Source organism: Limulus polyphemus, unplaced genomic scaffold (genome assembly GCF_000517525.1).
Source record: "Limulus polyphemus unplaced genomic scaffold, Limulus_polyphemus-2.1.2 Scaffold6642, whole genome shotgun sequence".
Classification (NCBI taxonomy): Eukaryota; Metazoa; Arthropoda; class Merostomata; order Xiphosura; family Limulidae; genus Limulus; species Limulus polyphemus.
The window spans coordinates 10,754-27,684 of NW_013672252.1; the positions used below are offsets into that span (position 1 = coordinate 10,754).

At 36.4% G+C, this 16,931-nt stretch overlaps 1 protein-coding gene across 1 annotated transcript in view; it reads left to right on the forward strand.

Annotated features, from left to right (window-relative positions):
• The window catches only part of LOC106473928 (dual specificity mitogen-activated protein kinase kinase 1-like), a gene marked incomplete at its 3' end in the record, with an annotated part of 44,123 nt that overhangs the window by 6,492 nt on the left and 20,700 nt on the right, over positions 1-16,931 (forward strand). Inside the window, exon 2 of the mRNA XM_022402325.1 lies at positions 15,960-16,128. Within this exon, the coding sequence (XP_022258033.1) occupies positions 16,028-16,128 (101 nt within the window). The remainder of the gene's footprint in view (positions 1-15,959; positions 16,129-16,931) is intronic.

Consider the following 16,931-nt stretch of genomic DNA (forward strand, 5'->3'; position numbering starts at 1 on the left):
TGAGAGAGATATTAATGCATGTAGTACTAATAAATCATAATATTTGTCCCGTCTACATGAATTGTAACCTGTGTTGTGGATAGTTTTTAATTCCTGAGAACCCATGCAGACTCTCTATAATTTAATTGTGTTGAACTTGTTAAGACTAATGTTGAAGTTCTACTGTCATATGAAAATAATACAAGAAATTTTCTTCAATATTTCAATCATATTTTAATTTCCTCAATTTTAAGTAAGTTTCATCCACATTCAATTGGTTGCTTAGCTGATTTAAATTTCTTCAGTAGACTTATGTTGGGCTCAGTAACTTTCTTGAAGCTGTGATTTCTATTTCTATGTAAGCATAAGCACCTATTTACAACTTCTCTTTCAAAAATACAAATTCTGATATATTCTGCTCATATGTAGCTTTCTCGATTCTGTGCTGCCTTCTGTATGCAAATTTTTTTGCTCATCACTACTTTTGAGGCTCCCATCTAATCTCACGTTTCCATGTGATATTGCTGCATTGTTACATGCAAATGATCATGTGACAACCCTCCACCAGTACGAGTGCAACAATGCCTCCTAGTGCAGCTGGCTTTCTATATACTGATTGTTCAACCATCACTTCTTGATTTGGCACTCTTGTGTTATACATGTATTTTTCGCTCTCATGAGATTACTCAATGTCAACATTTGATTGAAGTATCTAAAAACCAACTGTTGAAGAAATATCTTTTGTTTTTATTTTGAAACAATTCTGCCTATATAGACTTTGTGACTCATATTTTCCACAAAATTAATTACACAGAGATAGTCATTTCCATGCAGTGTATTGTTGAACATCTAGACTTTTTTCACTCTACACAGACTACCACAATGGTGTCAGGTGCTTCTTTATCTGTCAGGAGACCTGACAGCTATTGTGCTGTGGTTGGTGGAGTCTGGCATGTGGCCTGGGCCTTTTTCTGGCCTTGACACATACTTTTTTCCTCCTATAATCCCACCTGTGAGTAAGTGGATTTTAGGCAGTCTTTTCCTACCGCCTAAATTTGCAAAGAATTCTTCTAGTGCAGACGTAGATCTACCTTGACATTCTAACTTTTTCCATGACTTTTCTTCTGTTAGCTTTTACACTCTCTCCTATTTCTTATCATTCTTTACCTTCCCTTTCTCATTTGCCACCTTTTTAGGAATATTATGTTTTCCCTCCTTACCTCTAATATTTGAGTCCATGCAGAAAAATTGTATGTCTCAACTTCATTCTGTTGCTGGTATGCTTCATCATCTTTAACTGGTTGCTCATATGCCTTGACTTACAATCAAGCTGAAGCCCTTTTCTTGGACTCCCAATCTCTGGAATCTTTTCTTTAGGCTTGGGATTCTTATCCAGTAGCCTCTATTAGTCTTTCTTAAACTTAGTTTTCTTGCCTTGTCCTCACTACCCTTTTATGTTATTTATACTCCATCTATCTTCTTTTGGGAGAAATCCACCATTCTCCTATGGGGTTTTCAGGAGACACTTGTTCCTTTCCTTTTTCTACATCAATGGTGTATTCTTCCTCAGCCTTGTCCCTTGTCACTTGGTTACTCTGTTGCTGGGATTTGTTGGGGAAGCATTCCCTTCTTTTCAAGTGCATTTACCTCCTCCTTATCTTGGAAACCTTTGTCTGGATCCTTTTCTCTCCATTGGTTTTTTGGTGGGGTACCTGATTTTTTGTAGTTATGGGGTAAGATCATGCAACATTTTCCCTTGACTACCCTTATATCCCATCTTTTCCATTCCATTTTTTTTATTCTCCCATCTATTCCTCCATTATCTATAGGTTTCAGTCCCGACAGTCTGGTTGTTGACTTTCTTCTGATTTTAGGAACAGTGGGGCCCATTTGGCTTAACTTGTGGACCTGTGGATTCCTTTTGAGGTCAACCATTGGGGGCTACAGGCTCTATTTTGCTCTTCATTTTTCCTCTCTTCCCCATTTGTCTTTGTTCCTGTTCTTTTCCCTCCTCTAGGGGATCATTTCTCCCACCATTCTTTCTCCATGGTAGTATCAGACCTTTTGGCCATGGATGCTATCAAAATGGTTTCCCACTCTTCTCTGGGATTTTATTGTTGTCTGTTTGTCATTTCTCAGCACACTGAAGGTTGGCATCTAGCCATCATTCTGTCTCATCTCTATCAATTTTTCTTCCTCCATGGAATCCTTCATCCACCCACAATCTTTCTCCTGTTACTCTCACTGGATGGGTGTGACATCTTGTCCATTTAGCATATTCTTCGTTATATGGAGAAACATTTTGGCATTTCCGGGTGTCCTCCCTTCAAATTCATCACCAAACTCACTCATTGACTACTTCTGTTGTCTGTTGGAGAATATTGTTTGGGCTGGCATGTAAGTGATCCCTCATACCTTTATCACACAACATCTCCATCATCTGGCCATTTCTTCTTCTTCATCGGGTTATTGACTACCATCACACATTATACCATTTCTGTCTGGGTAAGTCTTTCTTTTTTTCTTACCCTCTTTTTACAAAGCCCTCTAGTCCTTTACAGGAATCCACTCAGTGGTGCTGCCTGCCAGGGTATACTTAACCAAATTCTGCACAGTGTAGGTCCGTCCTGACCCAATATACTACTCACTTATAAGATGGGGTATTCCACAAGACTGCTCGAGGTATCCTTGTTGTACTCATTTTCCTAAACCAAGCCTAATCCAGACCATACCCATTCATGGATTAACATGAATAAAAGAGGCAAAGGATTCCTGTTCATCCTCCATGCCTAGTTTAAAATCCATACTCTCCACTGTGTTTTCATTCCCTCTTTTTCTTTTTTCTTGCTGGTCATTAGTTCTTCACTGCTGGGGTTGTGTGCCTCGTGAGTGGTCTGGTGTTGGATTGGTACAGGACCAACCAACATAAGCCTCAATTAGTTAAAGGGTAGATATTAGTTTTTGGTTCTGCCTTACTGAGCTTGAGATGAAGATGGTAGGGATGCTCTTTCTACTGCAGTCCAGAATTCAAATTCTCAGTCCTGGTTTGTTTTGGACTAGAGTTTACCCACCATGTATGGTCTGATTTACCATAGCACACCACACACCACACACACACACACACACATATATATGGCACTTCCATAAGCCTGATGCAAGTTTTGGACTGTACTTGTATCTTCGACCATCCTTGCAACACTTCCTTTCTTAGCAAAGAGTGTACCCTGGTACAGACAAGATGGTTTCCCATGAGTGTGCCCCTGTACTGTTCCTAGGTATAGGGTGTTGCACTCCATGGATTCTCTTTGGTACTTCTAGGATTCTAACTAAATGAGACAGACGTTAACATTTTCCAAATGGTGAAAATTTATTTCTGATAGATACATCCACCCTTTTGCCCCACTTCTGGTGCATCTTACTTTTTTGTCTAATCAATATAGAGGGAGCCAACTGTAGTAGGAGGCAGTGTTGTACTCTGTTGGTAGAAGGTTGTCAAATGCTCATTTGCATACAACATCACATGGAAACAAGTGAGATTAGGTGGGAGCCTCAGGACTAGTAGCAAGTGAAAAAAATTTGCATATAGAAGGCAACACTGAGTCAGGAAAGCTGGATGTGAGAAGAGCAGTGTTGAAAAATGTTAACTTATGTAAAAGTGAACAGGATAACTAATTATCTTGTGTTTTTCTCTCAATAATCTAAATACTAGATAAAAAATTTTGATAACAGGTTAACCTCTCACACTGTCCATACTGTATCCAACATAGAGACTAAAATTTGTCCAATGTTTTTAATGGTTCTTGTTTTATTACCTTTACACAGGAATTAGGGAAAATTTGGGACCTTTTTTTGGTATACTTACACTTTTAACTATATTACTTACCAATTTCAATGAAGTATTTTCCAAAGTGGAGATAAATCTTCAACTAAGTTTATTATTACTGTATGTTTTATTGAAAATATAGGAAATACTTTAAATCACTTTTATTTTGATTTTGTAAATTTAAATTAAAGTTTAGTTTTGAATTCAATTCAAACTCAGTTTGATTGTTGAATCCTCAAAAGTTTTTTTTCTTTTGACTTCCTTCGTGTATACATATCTTCTTCTATTGAGGGAGGTCTGTTTTCCGCATGTATTCAGTTTTTCCAGCAAAACTGTATCTTGGTTATACCCAGTCTGTCTATTTTAGTTTTATTATTCTGAGCACTGTTTTATTAAGGATGTTGCTTCTTCCCCATTACTGCAATTAGCACTATGGAGTTGAATATGTTTTTTTCTAGTTTTTGTTCTCTTTCTATCTACTGAGACTGTAATAGTGTGCCAAAATGAATCAACAATAGAATTTTTCCTCAATAACTCTCTTTCATTTGTTATCCTTTCTGATTCTCTTGGAAAGCTTGAAAACTCATCTCCAGGTATGCATTATTAACATATTTTTCTCTGTCTTTCACCTACTCATTGTACAATCCAATTAAATAGTTTTTCTCCAACACCCACTGAACAGATTTTCTTAGTTTATTGTCTGTATAGAACCTTACCAAAAACTTTTTGAAAATCTAATTACTCCAAGTCCATACCCTTTCCATTATTCGTATAATAAATAGCATCAACAAAAAATCTTAAGAGATTAGTAAGGCAAGATATCCCTCTAGTAATTCCATTTGGCTCTATTTTTATGATGTTATATTTCACTAGATGACCTTGGAAAGCTTTTTCTATTAGTTTAGATTTTTCTTGCTACATCAGTAGGACTAATTGGGCTCTCATATCCAAGGTATATTTTATCACTTCATTCCCTCTTTAAAAATAGGAGTAGCATTAGCAACTCCAGGAGTTTGCTCACTATTTATTGACCTAGCAAAAATGAGAGAGTCGCTTGCATAGATGATCTTTGATCTCTTTTAAAACCCTTAATATAACACTGTCTCGACCTGATGCTGTATCTATTTGTAATATTTAACTTTTTAGTTATCACCAAAGGATTTTTTTTTTTTATTTCTGTAAACTCCCAGTGGAGCATAGGGCTGCAACAACACCTCGCCAACGGAAGTTGTTGTTGCAGTTACTTGTAGCAGGTTGGTTTTTATGGGGTGGAGTTGCTAACCCCATGCCCAACCCTCAACCTGGACTTGGGACCAGGCAGTGGCGGAGGTTGGCATGTTTGGTGTTACGGGGATTTGAACCCACGACCCTCAGATTACGAGTCGAGCACCCTAACCACCTGGCCATGCCGGGCCCACCAAAGGATTAATATCTATATTATTCAGATCAATTCCAATATTTTGCACAGAATGAGTCTTGCTAACATTTGTTTGTTCTTGTAAAAACAGAAGAGAAAAAAAAATAAAAAGCTTAACCATATCATAATCTTCCACAAAAATTTTAACATAAATATATTTTAAGAACTTAATTTTCATTTTAACATCTACTAACCTTAAACATAGTTTAACGTAATGTTGTTTTAACATTATTAGACACTGTTGGTTATAAGGCCTCTTAAGTTACAGTATAAAGTTTACTACAATGATCAGAAATCTGTGATTGATTAATTAGGGTCTTGTAATCAAATCATAATCAATTTAATCACTTTCGAAGATGACCTTGTATTTTGTAAATATCTGTGGCCTGCTTGATGGATTACGAAAGTTTTGTAAAAAAAAAATCAACATATTCCACTACTATCTGGAGTACCCGTCCCCTGGATGGAAGTTATGTAAATTCATGTCTTAGGACATAAAAAGTTGCTTCCCTTATATGTAATTGTAAAAAATGCCCATAAAACTGCAAAACACAAAATGCAAAAACTGAAAATTTGTTTGTATCCCCTGCTTGGATCTAATGAACCTCCATACCAATTTTGGTGTGAAGATCTGTCTATACCCTGCGAAGTAGTTATGTGGACGTACATTAGACAACAGTCAGTACTATTATATTTATATAGATAAGAAGCATTCCTTTTAGCAATAAAGCAAAACAAATGAAAAAGTCTACCTCACTAGTTACCTCTGAAACTGGGATGCATAGGTAATGTGTCACAAGTGTTTTGCCACTGTTTCAGAGGATCTGTAGAGTACACTGGTTCTGAAAATTAGACCACAAACTTCTTGTCCACAGCAGTTTCAGACTGGCTTCCTACAGGAACAACATCTGCTAAGAGGCAATCTAATAGTCTCTTTCTTGGCCTCAGTATCATTTAATCTGACACTGATATTTGCAACATGCTGTAGCCTAAAACATAGGAAAAAAGGGAAAAGGGACAGTTCAAATTATCCATGTACAAAAAATACTCTTACATGCTGCATTGTATGTCTAGGTATTGCAAGTATTCAAAACACTAAATGGTTTTGCCAGTTAAGCTATTGTGCATATGCATACAGTGAATATAGCATTGTATGATAATTATTTGCATTAGAAACATCTTGGAGGTCTGATATCTTACATCACCTTGCAGGCTTGCTACTCCTCTATTAGACAGATGCTGCAATCTCTGACCACTTTTATCTGTTGACATAAATTGTAGAGATTTGGATTTGGGTTCCATGACTGCTGCAAGGGCTATGATGTCTTGGAGTACACTGATGTCAAGTTCTCCACTGGCATCTACCTTGAATTGTGACATGATATTGTCTTCTATCCTGATCTTCATATCTGCAACAGGGGAAGACAGTTCCATCAGGGCATAGATCAGGTAAAATGAATCCCAGGATCGAGTAGACTATCCCAGATGTAGATTCACCATCCTTTAATTGAAAGTTTAGTGGCTCCAGCATTGACACAACTTATCCCATTATTTTCCATATGTTTGCTCTTAGATCTAGCATTGCAGTTTCTAAGGGCTCTGTTATTGAGTCATCATGAATTACATTATACAGTGCCATTCAATTCAAGTGACTGTTTCATCATCAGGTAACTTGAATTCCATCATGTTCTGATGGAGCTTGAATGAGACCTAGGGACTCTTTCCTTCTGGTAGTCTTTGAGGTCTTTAATGGCAAATGTAGAATGATTAAAATGGTCTTCAAGGTGTTAGCCACTGAAGTTGTCTATGCGTTGGTTGTCTGTTTGAAGCCATCATTGATAGCCAGCTTCAGTGAGTGAGAAAAGCAGCTGAACCATAGCAGACCAGCCTCCAATGTTCATATTACTGGCATTGTCTGTTATGATGCATGACATAAGACCTGTCTTGAACTCATTGATGTGTACCTTTACATATTTGGCAATGCTCACACCAGTGTGTCATTCATTTATCTTGTGTATCAAGAACTATGTTCTTCAACATCCAGTCAATGGTTATGTAATGGCATATCATGGAGATGTAGCTTTCAGCTGCCACACTGATCTATACATTTGTTGTCAAAGCCACAGGCTGACACAGGGACATTGAAGTCTGGATTCCAAAACACGGTTACCTCTTCTTATACTTTCGCTTTATCCTGATGAAAGGTTCTCTTCTTTGCCCATCTAAGCATTGTTATGAATCCTAACTCATTTGCTCAAGTCTTTATACCCCACTATATTGCTCCTAGTGATTCTTTCCACCTATTTCAATTAGCTCTCTATACCCAATCCATATAAAAGCTCCCCATTATTTATTCTTATTCACATTTTCTCAATGGCAAAAATTACAAAGACAGTATTACGTTTTTACTGAGGGTTTTAACATTAGCACTATTACTACATTTGCAATGTTTCTTTTGAATTATTTTGTGGAGCTTAAGTTTATTGTTTATTTTCTTGATTTACAATAAAAAAAGTTGTAGAGATGTTTTTTGAATATGAATAATCATCGTCATGTCTCAGACATGGAGTAAACTGATGCCCTTCCTGTACCACCTCTAAAGTTACTTGGGCATCAGGGGGCCACCCTGTGGAAGACATACAGTTCCTTATATGCAAAGAGAGAGAGAGAGTCTAACATGCTTTTTCTCCTGTTGGCACTGAGACTGAGTTGGTGGGAGATCAAGGGCAGACTAGTGAGAATTTAGACTATATTTCTCCAGCAATTTCCTTTGCTCAGACAGGTACTCCTGAACCTTGGATGGACATTCCACCTCCTGCACACTTTTTCACAATTAGTGTGTCATATTTTAATCTTTTGAATATTTCTTCTGGGGTTTATGAATCTTCACCTCTATTAGGAGAAACTAGTTCATCTGATTACCTTCTCTTTCCACCTTTTTCAGATCAACTGAGGTAGGGTGCTGCTATGCCTTGTCCTCCTTGTTTATTGGATCAGCATGCCTTAACTTTCCATCGCCTAGAGAACCCTTATTTGGACTCTCAGAGGTTAGACTGTTTACTTCCTATTTGGGGCTCTAGACAAGATGCCACTGTTCATCATAATCATTCTCACTTTTCCAGATTTGTCTATCATTTACAAGTTTTGCATTTTTTATCATATTTGTATCTGTTGTCTGAGGCCTATCATAGATCCCTTGCTCAAATTTATGAGGATCCTATTCATTAATTGACTTCCACTTGAATCAGGTTATTGGCTTCTGCTCTCTCTTTGGTATCTTGGTTGATTTGTTCCTGGGATCCTTTGGAGGAGTCCATCTCTTACGTTGGCCCTCAGAGACCTCAGAGAAACTATTTTTTTTTTCAATCCATTTTTTGTGGGAATTCCAGTCTTCATGCAGTATAGAGTAGATGTAGTCTGTCTACATTCTTCACTTTCTATACTGGCTTCTCAACCATCCCAAAGGACAGTTTACTGCATCTCCCATTTGAGTTTCCAGACTTTCTGCTTTGGTGCTACAGCCTATTGGAACAACAGGGCAATTCCAATCTTATCAATGGGAATCCTACTCCATGATGGAGTGCTGATTCCAGCATCAGTGACTATTTTATGGGGTCAGGTCCTGTGGTATCTCGTGTCAGTATGGGAGACATTCACCACAGATCAGTGGGTCATTCAAGTTCTCAGGATCAGATTTCATTCAGTTCATGTCTTCTCCTCATCTGTCTTTCATACCAACTGGCTTTTCCATTTCCCAAGGACCCACTTACTTCCAGCCATAGAGTGCATCATCTCCTCTCTCTTGAGGGTTTTATTCTTGGCTGTTTGTAGTACTGAAAAGGGGGGCAATTGGTGACCATTCATCGACATTGCACATCTCCATCACTTTCTTGAGCCTCATCGGTTTACAATGGATTCATTTCTTTCCCTTTGGTGACTCTTTCCACCTGGACTAAGAATGATAAAATTTGATGTCACAGATGCCTACGTTTATATCCCGATCGCCGAATCTTCAAGGTGTTATCTCCGTTTCATGCACAACAACCAGGTTTTCAGTTTCGTGCTGTACCATTCATCCTTGCATCTACTCTGTATGCTTTTTGACGGATACTCAGGTTTTTCAGTTTCGTGCTGTACCATTCATCCTTGCATGTACTCTATATGCTTTTTGACAGATAGTCAGTTTTTTCATATCATTTCCACTCTCCCAGCATTCAAACTCACCATTACATGGATGACTGGCTTCTTCTCACCCCCTCCCACCATTTGGCAGAACTGCATGTTTAGACTCTGTTAACAGAAGCTGTGAGAGCATGGTTTCTTATAGAAAAGGTGAAGTCTTTTCTTAATCCCACACAGTAGCTCATCCATTTAGGGGTGTTTTTCCATTCCTGACTAAGCCAGGTCCAACCCTCTCCTTTTTGCCTTCAGGCCATGGAATGGGTGATTCTTCAAATCCAGTTGTCTCCTACTCCAGCAGCACACATAGTTCTATCTCTTTTTGGGGTCTGGGTATCTTTGGTATCACTCAATTCTTTAGGTTGGGTCCACATGAGAGCCCTTCAATGGTCCTTATGGAACCAGTGGTACATTTGCACAGATGCACTATATTGTCCAGTGAGACTGTTGGATTACAGTTACTGGATCTCAGCTGGTTGTTGAACAGGGACAACACAATAATAGGTGTCCCTCTACCACCTCAATGGCCAGAGATACATCTGTTCACAGATGCTTCTCTTCAGGGCTGGGGTGCTTGTATAGAAAATATGGAATTCCAGGGACTTTGGATAGTAGAGAAAGCTTCTATACACATCAGTTTGTGAAAATGTTTAGCAGTTCCACAGGGTCTCGAGTTATTGTGAGGGAAGGGCTAATGCTTCATTTGGATAATTTCACAATAGTCTTGTATATTTCAAAGCAAGGGTGCACTCACTCCAGATCTTTGTTTTCGAACAGTGGATCTTCTCCTTTGGGCACACAAACACCAAATTGTTCTCCTTGCTTGTCATGTTCCAGGGGTAATGAATCTAGAGGCAAACCAGGTATCTCATCCTAACAAAGACCCTCTTATGGAATGGATGCTTTATCCTGAAGTTTTATGTTGGATCTGCTCTTGTCTAGAAACAACACAAATCAATGCCTTCACCACACATTGGACTGCTCAGCTCCTGGCCTTCTGGTCTCCAGTACTTCACCCTCTGGCTTTAGGAATAGATGCTCTCAGCCAAGATTGGATGGGTCTTCATCTTTCTGCATTCCCCCCAATTCATCTACTTTGCAAGGTTTTGGAACTGATTTGCTCTAGGTCCTGTGAATTCCTTCCAGTGGCACCATATTGGTCAGGTCATCCCTGGTTTCCACTCCTCCAGTAACTTCAGGAGTGTCAGCCTCTTTCCCTACCTTCCTGGCTATCTCTCTTACGTCAGCCTCAGTTCGACGTTTTTCATCCAGCAGTTGGTATTCTTCAACTTCACACCTGGTTTTTATGCAGCCATCACATGACATCAGGAATTGACATCTAGAGTGACATCCTTATTAACACATTCCATTTGACATCTTCCTTTGGAAGTTTATCAAAGGAAATGGTTTACTAATCATCAGTGGTTTCTCAGACATGGGTTTAACCCTTTGTGTCCCACTGTACCACATGCGTCTCAATTTTTGACATGGTTGTTTGACAAAATTTTGGTGCTTTTGCCTATTGCCTTGTATAAGACTGCCTTATCACTAACTTTGCATTTTTCTAAGAGAAGAAAAGTTTTGAGTCCCCACCTTTGTCATTCATTTGAAACCATTTTGGGTTATCCATCCTCATTGCCCTTTCCAGGTTCTTAATTGGGATATCTCAGTGGCTCTCCATGCATTAACACGTCCACCTTTTTAACTTTTGGGATCATATTCACTATATCATCTTTTGTTTACAACATATTTTCTTCTGTTATTGGCTAGAGGGTATCAATGTTCAAATCTGTTTGCACTTCATGTTCACAGGACTCTGTACCATTCCAACTACATTCTGTTCTACCTAAAAATGCAGCAGCTAGGGAAGGAGATAAGTCTTTCTCTCCTATTCACCATCCCACCATTTTCCACTTATACAACCATTTGTTTTTATGCCCTGTTCAGGCTCTCTGATGTTATGTGGACACACTAAAGCATCTTGGGGCTCATATCACTGGTTATTCATCCATTGTGATCCTTTGGTATCATGCAACTTATCCCCTGTCACTTTGACAAGTTGGATTTGTTAGTTGGTTCAGATAACTTACTCTGGTTTTTCTTTGGAGGAGTAGAGACTTTTTAGAGACTCATCTCCTCAAGTTCAACATATATCAATGTTCCTGGCAGCTTGGTTGTGTCGCCCATTAGTGGGAATTGTACAGGCTGGTATGTGGACCACACCTTCTTCCTTTATATTGCACTATTTACAGGATTTAGCAGTCTCTTTCTCAGATGGGTTTTGGTTACCCCTGGGCCTGTAATTCAAAGTTTGGTTTCTTACATTTTGTGCTTCTTCAGGTTGGAGGAAGGGTTTGTCCACTTAGGTGTTTCTTGCCTTCTTTTCGTAATTCTGGTGGCTTGACATGCAACATCCTGAAACTTTCAGGTTGGGTTCTCTTCATATCATATTCCAATTATATCATATAACAGTCCCTCATGCTCTAGCCATTACAACTTGGATCTAGCTTTGCATCCACAGCCCTATAATTACAATGATCAGACATGGTTGGGGCCTGGATAAATCTCCCGATAATGAACGATATTGACTCTGTAGCCGATTGGCCTTTACCACCCATGTTTAGATTTCACTTTATGTGGGCAAAGAGCATACCTGTTCCACAAGTAGTGCATATCCCCACTAGTGTACTTTATTATATCTCAATTTTGCAAATCTGTATTTTTACGCAGATGCTCTCTGTGTGGATTTTGCCCTCACCGGTCCCTCCACCTGGTCAATTTGGGATTGTAGCTAAAGTGTGAGAGGAGGTGAGTCTTTTTCGAAAGTTTACATTTTCCTATACTGAAAATGTATTTCAGATAATACATATCTCCTCTTCACTATCCCACCCTTCCTTCCTACAATAGCCATTGTTCTCATTTGATAATCTTGCCAGTCTCAAAAAAGTGAATAAGAAAGAATAATTGGGAGCTTATATATGGATCGAGTATATAAATATATAGATCGTAGGTGGAGAGAGTCACAAGTTTAAAATCACTAGGGTGATATAGCGAGGTGACATTCATACCAATGCTTAGATGGGCAAAGAAGAGAACCTTTCGTTGGGATAAAGCTAGGGTGTGAGAGGAGGTAAGCATTATAGGAAATACATTTTTGGTATGAGAACATGTAAACTTAAAATTAATGACCAAAGTTTTTGAATACTATGCAATTGACTGCATACAAGATTACAGAAAATCTACACTGGAAATACAAGGCCATCACCATATTGCTAGCTATCATGTATGCAGTATATTTCCATCTGTGGACATGTTTGAGTAGATTTCTTACATCTGTTGTCACACCAAAGTAGGAAATCAAAACTTGCAAAACATACAAATTGCCTTATTATTATTAATAGAATCAAAGTATTTCCACACGCTTACTTTTTGAAAGAACAATGATACAAACAGTGAAAGAACAATGATACAACTCAAGCATGTAATTTTGCAGAGTGTGTGAATGTCGAGTGGACATTGTCTGTTTTAACATTAGATGTAATCAGAGTCTCATGTAGTACAGACTATTACCATTTCCTAACTGTTTTGCAGTCTATATATGCTTTAGACTGAATTTAAGCAGAATACTCTGGTACTTAATTTCTGCTTCAAGCAAGTTCTCTAGAATATTTAAAGGTGGAGTATGGTATAATGCTATTTAATATTAAAGGTAGAGTATGGTGTATTACTATTTAATATGAAAGGTGGAGTATGGTGTATTACTGCTTAATATTAAAGGTGGAGTATGGTGTGTTACTGTTTAATATTAAAAGTGTAGTATGATGTATTACTGTTTAATATTAAAGGTAACGTATGGTGTATTACTGTTTAATATTAAAGGTAGAGTATGGTGTGTTACTGTTTAATATTAAAGGTAGAGTATGGTGTATTACTGTTTAATAAAGGTGGAGTATGGTGTATTACTGTTTAATATTTAAAGGTGGAGTATGGTGTATTACTGTTCAATATTAATGGTGGAGTATGGTGTATTACTGTTTAATATTAAAGGTGGAGTATGGTATATTACTGTTTAATAAAGGTGGAGTATGGTGTATTACTGTTTAATATTTAAAGGTGGAGTATGGTGTATTACTGTTTAATATTAATGGTGGAGTATGGTGTATTACTGTTCAATATTAATGGTGGAGTATGGTATATTACTGTTTAATATTAAAGGTGGAGTATGGTGTATTACTGTTTAATATTTAAAGGTGGAGTATGGTGTATTACTGTTTAATATTTAAAGGTGGAGTATGGTGTATTACTGTTTAATATTTAAAGGTGGAGTATGGTATATTACTGTTTAATATTTAAAGGTGGAGTATGGTGTATTACTGTTTAATATTAAAGGTGGAGTATGGTGTATTACTGTTTAATATGTTTGGTCCCAAACAATTTCACATGCTGTTGACTCCATAGCCAAGTAACTGAGACAAATTGTTATTAAGGGACTGAAGATTATCTGTCAGATGAGGTTTTGGTTTTGAGTAGTTCAGCCTTTATTACCATAAACTTCAGAGAGTGGGTTACAGTTAACGGACATTAAGACCAGGAAGCTCATTGCAGCATTGAAATGAGTGTTGATAAGTGCACACATGCAAAGAGAAAACTTAGCTTACCACATAAATAATGTTAAAAAGTGTATAAAAGCAATTCATCAAATGTTGAATCTATAATTAATTACAGATTAATATAAATATATAATTATAAATCAATTAATTATGAGAGAACTAATTTTTAGAAATAATACCTTGAACATATTCTCCTCAGAATAAGGTAATATTAGGACAATTTTGGTTAAGAAGCTTGAGCTAATTGAAGTTGGTAAAAACTACTTGTTGAATGGGTTAGATAGGTTAGTTACTTGAAAGCTTGTATCTGAAGTTAGGACTTGAAATTTAGGTGTCACAGTTATGAAGTGTTTTTTGTTCTTCTTTTCACTTATTTGAAATTTATGTAGTATTACTTGAGTTATTTCACAGAATACAGTTCGAAAATTGCTAAACAAACTGATAACAACAGCTAAGGTAAAATGTACTTCAAAACTATAGTAGCTGGACAAATTGTGAAATGCTACAGTTAAATTAGCAATTAGATTAAACATAATATACCTAAAAAATACCGAAAGAAAGATAGTTAATTGGAAATATGATTTAGTCAAATATTAAAATCCTGGAATAACATATAGGTTTGTTATAAATTTATTAGTCCTGACATACCATATAGGTTTGTTATAAATTTATTAGTCCTGACATAACATATAGGTTTGTTATAATATTATTAGTCTTAAAATAACACATAGGTTTGTTATAAAGTTATTAGTTCTGAAATAACATATAGGTTTGTTATAAAGTTATTAGTTCTGAATTAAAATTAGGTTTGTCATAAAGTTATTAGTCCTGAATTAACATATAGGTTTGTTATAAAGTTATTGGTCCTGAAATAACATATAGGCTTGTTATAAAGTTATTAGTCCTGAAATAACGTATAGGTTTGTTATAAAGTTATTAGTTCTGAAATAACATATAGGCTTGTTATAAAGTTATTAGTCCGGAAATAACATATAGGTTTGTTATAAAGGTATTAGTCCTGAAATAACATATAGGCTTGTTATAAAGTTATTAGTCCTGAAATAACATATAGGTTTGTTATAAAGTTATTAGTCCTGAATTAACATATAGGTTTGTTATAAAGTTATTGATCCTGAAATACCATATAGGCTTGTTATAAAGTTATTAGTCCTGAAATAACATATAGGCTTGTTATAGAGTTATTAGTTTGGAAACATCATATAGGCTTGTTATAAAGTTATTAGTCCTGAAATAACATATAGGCTTGTTATAAAGTTATTAGTCCTGAAATAACATATAGGTTTGTTATAAAGTTATTAGTCCAGAAATAACATATAGGTTTGTTATAAAGTTATTAGTCCTGAAATATCATATAGGCTTGTTATAAAGTTATTAGTCCTGAAATAACATATAGGCTTGTTATAAAGTTATTAGTCCTGAAATAACATATAGGCTTGTTATAGAGTTATTAGTTTGAAATAACATATAGGCTTGTTATAAAGTTATTAGTTCTGGTGATAGAGTATTTGTGTTGATGAGGTTTTTTTTATCACTAGTTGGATCCAGGATATATATATATATGTGTGTGTGTGTGTGTATTCAGTATTCCTAGGAAATGCCCCTAATTTCTTTATAGTAATTTTAAATTCATTTGAAAATTGTCTTGATTGTGTGGGGTTGTTTGATAAGTTGTTCTGCTATCAGAATCAGACTTTAAAATAATATGTCTGGAAGATACAATTAACTCTTGAGTGATATATATTTATGTCCACAGCAAAATTCAGTAGGTATGTCTAGTATTATTGTGTTATACATTACTGGGCACCACTGTGTGCAGTACATGACTCGTGGTGAAGGATGTGTGTAGAATGAATTTGTTTGCTAAACTACAGTATGTAATGTTTTTTAGGCATATGAAATGAAATGTAATTAGTTTTTTACTTTATTTTAGGCTTAAACCCACTACAAGAATTTAATTAAACCTCATCGTCACTTATCAAATTTCATTCATTCTTCATTATGAGTAAAAATCCAGGGTCAGGAAAGAACATATTGAACTTAAAATTACCTCCTGGCTCAATTGAACCAGTAGAATTGTCTGGAGGACCTGACATAAATGAGTAAGTATTTCAAATGATTTTTATTTTTTTACTAAGAATTTTCTACTCTTAGTTGATATTAATTATCTCAAAGTGTCTTTCAGGTTTCTTATTCTCTCAATATGTATATATGTCTTACATCCTAAAACATTTTTTTGGTTTGATAATTTATATCCCTGAAAAGTAGGTGGTAGAGTTCATAGCTATATTTGTATTATAAGGGAGCATTTCTTAAGTAATTGTTTTTATTTGGGAGTTAGCAAAAACTATTTACAGAAGTTCACAATAGATTTGAGGAGTGGATCATATAGCTTCTTATTGTACACCAGAAAAAAAGTGTTGGAACTTCTCAAGCCATACCTTTTGATTTATATGATACTAGCTGAGTTACCCGGCGTTGCACGGTGAAAATTTATATTTGAAATGTATAGATCAGTATTTTTTTCAGCAAGTAGACAAAAGCTGTGATGCGAGAAATAAAAAAAGCATTTAATCAAACAAAGCTTTATTTGAAATTAGATTGTGTTTGAGCTTATCTTGTTCTTTGAGCCTGAAGTCGTACATCATGTTGCTCCTATGTTTCTTGCTCTCTGTAAGTTATTTGTCTTAATTTTTGTACTTGAAGTCTGGTTTGACATTGTTCAGAAGTCTCTTGTTGTTTATATCCAGCTTGCCTTGATGATTCTGACTGCACTCTGGCTTTGTGCTGTTCAACAGTTTCTTGCTGTCTTTGAGTAGGCTGCCTTTCAGCTTGAGCTCAAAGTCTAACTATACGTTGTTCCAAAGTCTCTTCCTGTATTTGAGCAGCCTGTACTGCAGCTTGT